Consider the following 13,151-nt stretch of genomic DNA (forward strand, 5'->3'; position numbering starts at 1 on the left):
CGCTTGAAAACAAATGGCAGAATCTATGCATCAGGAAGAGAAAAATGGTGTGGTTTTCTTGTGATTGTAAAAAGGCAATGCTAACTTGCTAGAAATTGATTATTACTACTCATGTGTAGTCCTTTGGTAATAAAAATGCAAATCTAACTAAATTCCCAATTCAGTGAAATTTCTTTTGGGCTCTTTTTATGATGTCACCACCCTTAATTTGAAAATAATCAGGTCAAGATTTCATGACTTTACTGTACGAAGAGCTCTGCTTATCATCATGGTTTTGACTTTTTAAAGCATAATTAGGCCTTTATTAAGGCCTACATACTTGTCAGGTCACACTTGTCTGCCTTGATTTGGGGCTTATTGTTTCAAAAAGAAAGACTGCATTCTATTATTTTCCATCCTTTAGGGGTATTTAGTAAGAATTGTTTTGAAAAGAAGCAGGACTCTGGGATTTGACTGAAAAGCTGCAGATATTCCTTCACCTCATCCCAACAAAGCCTGTGACACTGCCAGGACACCATTAGGTACACCCGGTCGTTTCTCCTTCCCTTCCTCTTAGCTGATAAGTTCACTTTCTAATCCTAGAAAAAAAAAACAATTAAGATCTAGTGTGATAAACTCGTTGAACAGAAAAGTACAGGTTCTTATGGAAATAGGAGCAGGATCTCCAACTTAGGCTGGTGGGAGAGCAGGGTCTGTGAGCCTTCTGAATTAAATGGCACCTGCAGAATGAGGAGAAAATTGATTTAGACCTCAGTTAGAAGCCAGGCAAAGATGAAAAAGAGGCTCATAATTGAAAAAATAGAACTTGTGATTGGAAATAAATTCAATTAGGCTGGAGGATAAAAAGCATTGTTCTAAGTTCACATGGGGCCATTGTCCCGTGCTGATCGTTCCTCATTGGCTTCTTTCTAGTGTTCTTCCACCCCATGGCTTCACGCAGGACAGGTGGCCTGGCTTTCTGATTCCTCAGTGCCTGTCACCCATGCTCTTGACCTTTCCCGTGGGTCGGCTATGTGTCAGAGCCAGTTCAAAGTGAGTCCCTCACTCCAGCTCCCAGAACCATCCAAAAGACAAAATCCTTCTTCAGAGCTGGCTTAACCACTTCCTTCTCTGTGAATCCACCCTCATCTCTTCACTCCTCCCCTAACTCTGAAAAATAATTCTGTCTTAGACCTCCCTCAGTTGCAGCATTAATGTACACAGCGTTAGTTTGGTATTTCCTTGTCTCCCTTGTTCCCGAGTTTGAAATCCCATATAGACGTGTATATTTTTTGTCTAAGTACTACAATACTGTCAGCAGGATTTTTATACACAAAATGGGGCTCAAACTCATTTTGAAGGAATAGGGACAGAAGACCATTAAGTTCCCCCCTCCCTCAGGGCAGTATTTTATTTTTTTGAGACAGGGTTTCACTGTGTAGTCCAGGCTGGACTCGACCACACTATGTAGCCCAGGGTAACCTCTTGGCAGTGCTCCTGCCACAGCCACCTAAGATCTGGGATTATAGGCATAGGCCACCATGCCCAGCAAGGGTAGTATTTTAAATAAAAATCTTACCACATCATAGCCCCCACTGAATCCTGAAGGTCACCCTTAATCCTTGGAGTAGAATTGGAAATCATGAACACGTGCGTCACCTTGGAGCCCCGTGTGAACTCGCTGTTATCCACATCTCCAACCAAGTCCCTCCCCGTACCCGGGCTGACAAAACTGGTCTGCTTACGCTGACCTGATGGCCATAATGATTCATGCTACATACAAGTAGCTTCTACTTCAACCATTCCTTCTGTCTGGAAAGCCCTTTCCATTTTTCTCGCCTGGCTCGGATCCCGTATGACTTCCTCAAGGATGGTTTCCTGCTGTGAATGCAGATCCAGATTAAGAATTTTCTTTAAAAAGTACTAAGTACAAAAAAGTTTGTATGATTAAAAAAACGAAAATAGGCCAGGCGCGATGGCTCAGGCAATTCCAGCTACTGGGGTGAGGCAGGAGGATCCCACGTTTAAGCCCAGCCTGGGCAACTAGAATGTCTCAAAATTTAAAAATAAAATGTAATTTAAAAAAAAGACAATTTATATACATGCTAGATTTAGAATACTGTCTATATTTACGATTTCTTTTCCTTGTTCATTGTCTTTAGGTGTACCCCTCTGCAGAGGCTCTAAAAGTCACCAATCGATTACTGTGACTGGGTGAAACGCTCCTCTTCTTTGCATCGCCAGGAACGGCTGCATCTCAGCAGTCACCATCTTAACATGAGCAGATTACAAATTTGTCCTTCCCACCAGGGTGTGAGCTCTTGAGGTAGCACGAACAGTGTCTCCGCGGATTCAGCTCCAGAGTCACAGGCAGCTCCCGACCTACTTTCCGATTTGAAGTACACGCTCCTCCCTATGAGGTCAGAGCGTTTCTTTAAAAGAGCGGCTCCCTTCCCGCCCAGGAATCTTCAAGGGTTGGCTCTAAGAAAAAAAAGTTAAATATCAGCTGGCCCCGAAAGGGAGGAAAAGAGATCTGTAAATCTCCGGCACCGGAAACGCCTCGAGGAATACCAAACGAGCGAGAACCAACCGGGTAGGAAGGTCACGGAAGTTATTGACACCGGAAGTCATGTGACACAGCTCTGCCTGCATCCATCATCTTGGTAGTCGATTTTCAGTCCTACAGGCTTCTGGCGGGCTCCGCTGAGATCCACTGTTCGGTGTTCGACTCGCCCGTGCTGCTGCTGCCGCCGAAGGAGGGGCGAAGCTCAAGATGGCGGACAAAACGCCAGGCGGATCTCAGAAGGCCAGTTCGAAGGTAATTTCTTAGAACTCTTCGTAAGTCAGTGGGTCTGTGACTGTCGTCTGAGGCCTGCAGACGGTTCTCGCCTACAAGAGGTGGTTGGGCTGGGTACCTGAGATCTGGTCGCAACAGTAGGCCCGGGCCCCGCCGCATCGTGGTGCGCAGGTTGAGAGGCCTGGTGTCTCCCCCAGTCCCAGCCTGGGTTCTTCACGAGACTGGCGTGCCTACTGGGTGGTGGCGTGAGTAGTTTGGCCCTTCCTTGGTATTGACGTGAAATCAGAACTTCACATTGCGGTGGGAAGCCATGAAGTCGCAGCCTTGTATCGTGCTGAGCCCTGAGGCCGCCGGACAGCGCCCGTGAGAGGCGGGAATCGCTTCCCGGTGCTTCAGTACCAGTTTCTTTTTTTCTTGGTTCTTTGGTTTTGTTTCTCACTCGCTTCTATCCTCCCTTAGTTCCCCTCACGCCTTTCAGGGACCAAATAACCCCTAGGGTCGCAAGTTTGTGGTGGGAAGAGTAATAGTGGAAGGACGCGGGGTGGGAAGTGCAGAGGTGGGAGCAATGTAGCTCTGCACTGCTGCGTCGCCAAGGTTAATGTTACACTCTGCACGTGGCGTTTACCTCACTCCAGCAAGTGAAAAACAAGTACTTTTCTGTTCTGTTTTTTGAGACAAGGGCGTGCTATGTAGCCCAGGCTGGCCTCGAACTCGCGACGATCCTCCTAGTCTTAGCCTGCTGAGCTCTGAGATTAAAGGCGTTCGCGGCTATGAAAAATAAGTACTTATTTAGGGCCGTAGATTAAGGGTCTCTGCCTCTGTGTGGTGTGTTCCGCTGAAGGGAATATGTCAGTACCCTGGAAGGGTACCCGAGATAAATTGCGTTTGAGTTTACAGGGAACCGAGTGCACGTCCTGTGAAACCAAGGAGTTATGGAAGTTTATTTAGCCTTACTAAAATTGTGGTTAGTGTCATCTTGGGCAGCTCATGGGTCATGTAATTTTTTTGTTTGTTTGCTTTGAGTTTCTCATCTGGAAATCAATATTAAAAGTAGTAAGTACTGGGCCTGGGATTTAGTTCAGTGGTGGAGGCTTGCAAGCTCAAGGTCTCAGGTTTGATCCCTGGTACAAAAAAAACCAAACAAACAAAAGTAATAAGTACTGCCATGAAGTACTTGTTAATGTTTCTTGATGCTGATACAAGATGTGTAACACTTAAAGGTTCTAGGGACATAAAAGTGTAAGATTGTGACAGTTATAAGAAAATGAAGTTTAGGTAAAAGGAAAGAACCATGTATTTGCTACTTGTTCTGAGAAGTGTAGTAACCCATTTTGTACTTGCTTTCTCAGTTTCTAATGAAGCTGAATCTGTATGCCACTTGGTGAAGAAAGTACACCAAATACTTAGTTTGTAATTAGTAACGGCCTCCTTACCTGACATCCTTTAGTTAAGTTAAACTCTGGTAAGGGGCCAGTTTGGGTGCTTTATATCAAACCTTTACCAAGGGGTTTCCTTCCTCCCTAGTTCATTTCTCCTCTCCTTTGGGGTGTTGAGGCTCATATTCTGCCCATTCTCTTTTACATGCACATGACAAAAACAGCTCTGTATAGCATTGGGGAACTATTACTATGTATGTATGCTAGCTAGATCCATAATAATTACGATTTTTGTTTCTTAATGTTTTAAGTGACCCTCTTTGTATGTTCAAGTTTCTTTCTAAAACAGTACTTCTCTTGGTTGTGAATGTGTTCCTTACAAAGGAATGATTGGATTTTCTGTTAGTAAATCTTCCAGTTTACATTGCCTTCTATTATCACCTATTGATATGTTTAACAGTATATTTGGATTCAAAAGTATTGAGTCTTTATTTCACAATTAATATGGAAACTATAATGTAGTGGAAAGATTGTGGATTTTGATAATAAGAAATTTGGATTTATATCTTGACTATAATTAATATTGAGGCAAATTGCTTAAACTCTTAAGCCTCTTTTTTTTTTTTAAACTACAGATATAATCTCTTTTTTACAAGGTTGGTAAAACATGGAGTTAATGCCTATAACATGCATAATCTTCCCTTCTCTTTTTTTGTCCTTGGAGGAACTAAAAAGTATCTGATTTTCAGAAAGTCAGGATAACTTTTAATCCTGAAATTTGGAATCTTAAGTCATGAGCTCTCATGTGATTGCCTAAACTGCTTTTTATTTCGAACATGTCAGAATTTATTAAGGAAGGTATAAGATCATTTTGGATAGCACTGCAATATTCAGAATTTCTAGCTCCTATATTTTGATTTTCCTCTGCAGAGAGCAGATAAATGGCTTGTCTTATCTGATACAGATAGAGTGAACAGATAACCTTCTTATGCTCCTTCATCTTTGGTAGTAAAATTTTCATTGATATGGATTGGAATGCTTATTAATCATATTTCAAGACATTGAGAAAAATGTTAATTTAAAAATGTTTACAGAATTTTTACAGTTAGTAATGGCAAAATTGTTAATGTCTAATTATCAAATAAAGAGATTAAGGTAAGCTATGCAGTTTCTTCCTGCTTTAAAATTATATTTTATTTATAGTCAAATGACTTACCTATATGTATAATTGTCATTTATGAAGAAGATACACTCATGCCATTTTATTTTTGGTGTAATTTCATTATACTTTTCAATTTAAAGCTTGACAGATGTAGAATTCAGTGATGTGAAGTGTTCTTAGGAATTTTATTGATGTTTATCCTTAGATTAAAATATTGCCTTGATGGGGGAGAGGTTTTGGTGCCATATCATAATTTTGATTTTGGGGGGATGTGAGAGCTTGAGCCTGTACTTGTTAGCTTATAAAATTGTTAAACATAACTCTTTAGAATTTATTTTACAAAAACTAATGTTATTTTGACTTTAGGAGTTGTTTTGTTTGCATTGCTCATCTAAGTGATGGCATTAGGAGAATCTGGTATTTTGTTTTCTTTCTGTTTCTCATGTGCTAGTAATATTGCTAATAGAATGGAATTATGTGCCCTTCTGTTTCACTTTGTGACAGTGCCTTTTTCTTTTTTTTTTTTTGGTTATGCCATCAAAAATTGAGTTAGGTGAATGGATAAAACAGGAAATAATAATGGCTTCCTTGAATATCTAGTACTGAGTTGTTTTGGGAACTATCTTCATGGCCTTTGCTTAACAACAAAAAAGCATCACTAAAAATTAGGTAAAATGAGGATCTCTTTAAGGCTTTTAATCTTTAAGTATTTATTACTTCTAGTACTTTCCAGGCCTTCTAATACTTAAATACTTTAAATATTTATTACTTTTTGTTAGGATTTAAATATGAAAAACCCCAGACAAAACACAAACCTTAAAAATTAGGCTCTTCATAGCTTGCTAGTTTTATACTGAATCTTTGTTATGGTATGGTTGTAATTTTCTCTTAAAATATAGGGTGCTTAGATTTTTGGATTAAGTTAGTTGTATTTTAGGGTGAAAGGTGGAAATATGAACTTCTATTTTCTTGAATGGTACTTTTTAGAAACTTAAGTCTGTAGCACTGGTACTGGTATATGACTGCTGATGATGGTTTAAAAAATTTATCTTACTGTACAGAATTGATTGTTTTTTGAAAGTCCAGCTTTTATTTTGATTCATCTTCCTGCAACTTATTTTCCTTGGAAAATAAATATAAGAAAGATAGACATTTGCCTTGTGGCCAATGAGAGATCATCTGGTATACATGTTGAAAACTACTGCTTTTTATGAGAGCATAATTTTTGAAATAAAAACGTATAATTTTAAAGCAAGGTCTTAATATTACAATTATTTGCCTTTTATGTTATTTTAAGTGGTTTTGACATTTGCCATTTATTAGCTGTTTTGCTGAAATAATTTTCTTTCTTGGTGCTCGCTATTAAACCCAGGGCCTTGCATGTGGCAAATATGTACTCTATCATTGAGTTATACCCTCAGCCCTGAAATAACTTTATTGAAAGCAAGATGCATTTGCCAGTAACATGAGATTGTTGGTAGTGTCTGATGTCTTCCTTGAGGAGCTGATTTTTTAAAAACTAATTTCCTCCTCAGTTTAGATACAGCATAGATTTGTTATATGTATTATATACATAGTGCTTATCTTAATGCTTTTATAAATTTTTTGAGATGTGGAAATTTTTGTTTGGCTTGGATAATGTTATTAAGCTATGTAGCTGCTGCTTGTTAAGGAGTGGACAGCATAGTGTGTTGACAGTGTAGTATAATTTTGTGTGGTAGGTCCTTGTTTGAACAGGTCAAGTCAGCAAGTATATTTTGACTCTTACTAGATCTTGTGCTTAATGTTGTAGAAATGTTAAAACTATACCCACTTTGAGGGAACATGCTATCTTGAAAAAAGTCAAAACACACAGTAGTACAAGGAAGAGCTATTAGAAGTATCTAATGAAGTGACACTACTTTGAATGAAGATGGGTAGGAGGAAGCTTTCAGAGCATAGAAGAATATGATTGGTTCCTTTGAGTGTGAGCAGAGTTTTGAAAGGTATAGATGGGAGCATAAAAAAAGATGGGTGAGGTAAATAATTAAATTGCTGAGAAATGGATTAATAAATAGTCTGGTTTAGCCAGTGTAGAGGGCACTTGCATGGATAGTAAAAGAAGCAAAAACTGGAAAGATGAGGTACTAGGATATAAAATTTGAGAAATGTAAGACAGAAAAGCCTGTTAGGAGTGTTATTCCAGAGGAATGGTGTAGATGGATTTGAGGGTTAGGATCACCAGTTAGGTTATTGCTGGCATACTGAAGATTGCTTCAAAAATCTCACCTCTTCCTCTCCTGGAACGTTTTCCCTAACAACCCTCCTTCCTCTGACCAATTAAGATTTGCCTGCTCTCTGTACTCCCGTGGCAAAACTACATTGTTTTACTTGCCTTTTAAAAAAAATTTATTAGCTCTTAAGGGCAGGAGCTATATCATATTTTATGTATATCTCTAAGCAAGGCACTACACTGGACTAATAAGAGGTGCCCCATAAGTGGTTAAATAAAAAGATCTGAACCACAGTGGTTCTTCAGAAAGGATAAGAAGGGTACCCATAAAAGAGCTATGTTAGAGGTGAAATGAATTTGACTATCTCTTTATTGGAGATAAGAAGTCCAGGATGACCCTGTTATAATGCTTCTCCTGGCTAACATGCATTGAGCAATTACTGAGTTATATAGTTCTGAGTGTTTCATGTATATTTTCCTGTTGAAACAATTCTGAGACAGGTGCTATTCACCTTTGCATATGAAAAAACTAGGCCTCACAGTTACAAAGCTGATGAGTTATATAACCAGGCAGTCTGATTCCAGAGTTTGTACTCTTATCATCTTGATATTTCCAGATTATAAGTGATTGAGAGTTACTGCCAGTGTCAGAAATAAAGGTAAGAGGAGAAACTAGTTTGGAAAAAATTTTAGATGAGTGACATTTAAGGAACTTGCAGACATTCAAGTGAAGATGTTCAGGAGACTGAGAATGGATTGAAACTCAAAGGGTAACCAAGATTGAAGGTCAAGAATTGGAAGTCACCTTAGTACAATAAAGGTGTTAATATGCTTCCTGTAGGAAAAATTCTTAAACATGTGGAGATTAAAATTAATGCTCTTAGCCGGGGGTTTAGCTCAGCTGTTTGGTGGCCTGCCTTGCAAGCGCAAGGACCCAAGTTCAATCCCTGGTACCAAAAAAAAAAAAAATAAGAACAATTGGGGTTGGGATTTAGCTCAACGGTTCGGGGGCCCGCCTTGCAAGGGAAAGGACCCGGGTTCAATCCCCTGGAAAAAAAAAAAAAAAAAAAAAAAAAATTAATGCTATTAGAGGATAAAAGGAGAAATAATATATTTAGGAGACAGGGAATGGCTAGGCAGTATGGTGGTAGTGGAATAAAGTTGCTGTAGATAGCTTGCTAATTTGAAAACTCAAGTGTGGGACTTTCATTTGAAGTTAAATAGGAGCAAGAAAAAAATACTAGTTTTTATTCTCACCCAGGAGGATAAAGGGCCATAAGATCTAGTGTACTTGTCTTTACTTTTATCTTGTTAGAAGCCATCAGAATTATACTTTATTCTTTTGGATTTTTTTTCTGTCTTTCCCCATATCTGTAGTATCTGCTTTCTCTGCCCTGAGATAACTTTCTCTTTTGTCTGCTGCTTTTTTACCACATATTTCCCTTCTGCCCTTCCATTCCTGGCTTTTGACTCTTTTCATTTGACTGAGGAGCTGTGCTGTAGACTTTAGATCTTTAAGTATCATTAGTTTGTATTTTTCAAGTAAGGAAAACAACCCAAGACATAATACAGTTCATTTCATGGGAAAGAGGCTCTGTCTCTTTGGTGTTATATTTACTGCTTACCTCAACCACTTTTGAAGTCAGTCAGTCAATCAAAAATCTTACTACTATATGTATCTTTCTGTTAATCTGAAGTCTAAAAAAGTTTCATTCTGAATGCTGTGTTGCTATAGCTGCGTACCAGTGATAAATGTCTGGTCTCAATCTTTCCATAAAGTTTGTGGTTTCTTTACAATCATTGTATTTCTTAAGTTGGTTTCTAGGTGCTTTACTATATTTTCCTTGCTGTTATGATTAGGATTTTTGTTAAGTACCAGGTTAATACTGGTATTTTGGGAAGCAGTTGATTCTTTTAAAAATTCATCCAGCCTGGTGATTGGAAAATTTTCATTTGTAAAAGTGAACATTTGTTATCTTGGATTTTCTAATTTCTTGATGTTTGCAGATGTGTAGAGTTCAAGTTGTGTTTCAAAGTGTATTTCATATTTCACAAAGTTAAGTTTTAACGTAGAAACATTTCCTCTGTGCTTTTAATAAGAAAGGATGGCTGGGACCAGACGAGTCTCAAACCCCCAAAGAACTAAGTGTGGTCGTGCACGCCTGTAAATCCCAGCATAGCACTCTCAGGAGACTGAGGTAGGACGATTGCTGGGAGTCCAGCACGGACTACATGGTGAGACCGTGTCAAAACAAAATGGTTGAGAGAAGAGAATGAATAGGAGCTATAATAAAACAGTTGAGGGCAACTGGGCATGGTGGTGCATGCCTGTAATCCCAGCGCTAGGGAGACTGAGGCAGGAGGATTGCTGTGAGTTTGAGACCAGCCTGGGCTACATAGTGAGTTCCAGGTCAGTTTCAGCTACATAGTGAGACCCTGTCTCAAAAAAAAAGTTGAGGGCAGGAAAAAAAGAGTAAAGATGGGCAGCCTCTTGGGCTGACTAGGGCTTTTTGTCTAGGGCTACAGTGGAGTTTAGAGGAGTTGGTCAGCTCTCTTCAGCGTTATGTTGGGATAAGATAAAACCAATAGTGTGTGGACCCATGTGGATCTTCCTGTATTTGCTTTGTTCTAAAGCATACAAATCTTTTATTTTTTTCTAAAACTTTAATGATTAATGTCTTTTTTTTAAAATCTAGAACTGAGAGGTAGGGATCTTGAGAAATACTTGTGATCTCAAGATTTTTTATTTCATTCTTAATACTTAAATTACATAATACTTTCAAAAATAAAAACAGCTCAGTGACAAATTCTGGGTCTCTGTAAAATTTTCAGAAAGATACAGCGCAATATTTAGTTAATAATCTTATAGCTCTGCCTCTTTGTCCCTAGATGTATGAGGAAAAAACAAATTACTTTGTGCCATATGTAATCTGTAAGGTAAGATTCCAGTAGTTGACATTGTTAGGAAGTGCCATTGTTTGAAGACTAAACTTCCTTGACTGAACTCTTCTAATTCACCTTGTGGTATTCTGAGTTAGAAGCACTTCTCTTACAAGTTTCAAACAGTGGCTTATTTGGGGATTCTATGATATTTTTTTCCTTTTTTTGAACTATATTTGTAGTGTAACTTGTACCTTTTACTAGGTATTATATATGTTTTCTTACTGTTAGAATCCACATTTTTCTCCCAGTGGTGGGAATTGACCCCAGGAGCCAGGGCATGCAGCATGCTGGGCAAATGCTCTACCAAAGTGAGCTGCATTCCCAGCCTGAGGGTCCACTTTATGTGGCTTTGGGTGAATGGAAAAGGAAAGAAATGTTTCTTTGTTTTGTACCAAAAAGTTTTGTTCTGGCAGTGTTTTGGCAGTAAGTAAAGTATTTTGACTTAGGAAGAGCTTTTGCACATAAATTCTGTTGCAAAAATAGTGGTTATGTTTCTAATTTATGCTATAAAAAGGTAATTATGTCTCATTTCATTAGCATTTATATTATTTTTAAAAATATGCATTGACTTGTGCATTTACTTTGGGTCAGAACCTTTTTGTAAGTCAGAAATTGCACTTGTTTTATTAGCTGAGAAAACTTCTAAAAGTTGGGAAATTACATTTATATAATATGAGAAACATTTTTAGTTAAGATATTTCCTAATCTTTTAAATATTGACTTTTATTATTTTTAATATTTGCAGACTAGATCATCAGATGTTCATTCATCTGGATCTTCAGATGCACATGTAAGTATAAACAACAACCTTTGTTTTTAATAAAAATGTAACTGTCTTTGAATATATCCGTATGCCTACGCTGTACAGATATAAATGTGTGTACTTATACATTGACCCTAATTGCATTCATTATACATACACTTTTCTCATCGCATATAACACTTACTGATATCTTCACAAATCATTTGGCATAACTCTAGTCTATTTTTTCTAATAGTATCATAATGTTTCACAGTGGAGAATTAACATTAAGTTATGTCTCTGTGGGTGGGCCGTGTATACTTTTTGTTTAAAGCTTTTAGATATTTTGATTTATTTTGTTTTTTGAGACAGGGTTTTACTATGTAGTTTAGGTTGACTTTGACCTCACTGTGTAGCCCAGGCTGGCCTTGAACTCCTAGTGATCCTCCCACCTCAGCCTCTTGAGTGCTGGGGATTATAGGCATGTGCTATCTACCATGCCTGACTGCTTTTAGATATTTTTAATATTGCAGTAAATACTCCTCTACATGTTACTATAGCAGTATTTGAAGTGTGGTGTAGAGACCACTGTGGTTTGTTGAGACTTTCAGGGATTCTCTAAATTTAAACCTCTTCTGTTGTAATACTAAGGAATGTTTTGTCTTTCTCACTGTGTAGACATTTGCACTGATAGTAAAAGAGCAATCAGTTGTTAACCCATTGGCACCTTAGGATGAATCAAGGAAGTAACATCAAAATGTACTGGTAGTCATTGTAGTCTTCCCCACCAGGCACAGTAAAAAAAAACCGCTTTTTTTCATTGAGTAATATTTTTGGTGAAGCAATACAAAGTATAGTCTGGACTTTTGTGTATCTTTATCACTTGGGTGATGAAATAAGAAGCACATAGAATATACTTTGTGCTTACCAAAGTGTGACTGTTTAGGGTTGAGGATTTAGCTCAGTGATTCTGCTACCTGCCTCACAAGAACAAGGTCCCAAGTTCAATCTCCCTACCAAAAAAAAATTGTGATTGTTGAAACCAAATTTGCTATTTTTTTTTCATGGAGTGAGTACCATTTTTACTTAAGGAACAACTGACATACAAACTATGATTAATCAGACTTGGGTATTTTGCACTTTTTTTTAAAAATGAAGGAAAAAAAACCTACTTCAAGAAAAACTCCTACTAATAGCACCTTGGAGCTGTCAAGTACGGTTAAAATTATTGCAGACTTTCCCTGTTCTTAAGGACTTTGCTGATGGTATCAGTGAGGACGTTAAGGAATATGGTATTTTAAGGGCAATAGTGAAATTTGTCAATGTTTGAATACATGGATTATTTCTAGTTTTCAGTACTGTATGTGTGACTTTTTAAAAGCTTTTTTCTTTTCCTTTTACCTTGCTGAAGATGGATGCATCTGGACCTTCAGATAGTGATATGCCAAGTCGGACACGACCTAAGAGCCCAAGAAAACATAATTATAGGAATGAAAATACCCGTGAAAACCTTTGTGATTCTCCTCATCAGAATCTTTCAAGAGTGAGTATTGGTAAACATAAGAAAGGAGTGCTAATCTTGATCTGTCATTAATTTTACTTAAAAACAAAGGGGCTATTCATTCAATTCATTTATTCAATTTTTGGCAAAGGAGTATTTTATATGCAACGTAGTTATGGTCAGATTTATCTTTTCCTTGAACCAAATGCCTAGTACCAGTCATGGAAAATACAGATGATTAAAGCGGTCCTGTTTTTGAGAGGGCGAATCTACTCAGCCTGGGAAGCAGAGAGGAGCAGGTGCTGCTTGTGCCTGGGTCAGTCAGGAGCCCAGAGAAGGAGCTTTTTTACTTCAAGATCTGCAAAGTGTTCTTGGGCTGTAGTTCTTTTACCTGTTCTAAATAATTTTTTTTTTAAATGTAACAAAAATAATCATTACC

The 13,151-nt window shown here is 38.0% G+C and overlaps 1 protein-coding gene across 2 annotated transcripts in view; it reads left to right on the top strand.

Annotated features, from left to right (window-relative positions):
• Positions 1 to 2,668: 2,668 nt before the first annotated feature.
• Positions 2,669 to 13,151, top strand: part of U2surp (U2 snRNP associated SURP domain containing) — a 51,335-nt gene continuing 40,852 nt past the window's right edge. For both annotated transcript variants that reach the window (XM_010608167.3, XM_010608168.3), the window contains exons 1-3: positions 2,669 to 2,797; positions 11,215 to 11,259; positions 12,623 to 12,754. In XM_010608167.3, the coding sequence (XP_010606469.1) occupies positions 2,753 to 2,797; positions 11,215 to 11,259; positions 12,623 to 12,754 (222 nt within the window). In that variant the 5' untranslated portion in view covers positions 2,669 to 2,752. The remainder of the gene's footprint in view (positions 2,798 to 11,214; positions 11,260 to 12,622; positions 12,755 to 13,151) is intronic.

Source organism: Fukomys damarensis, unplaced genomic scaffold (assembly GCF_012274545.1).
Source record: "Fukomys damarensis isolate Sample0158 unplaced genomic scaffold, DMR_v1.0_HiC HiC_scaffold_37, whole genome shotgun sequence".
NCBI classification, from domain to species: Eukaryota; Metazoa; Chordata; class Mammalia; order Rodentia; family Bathyergidae; genus Fukomys; species Fukomys damarensis.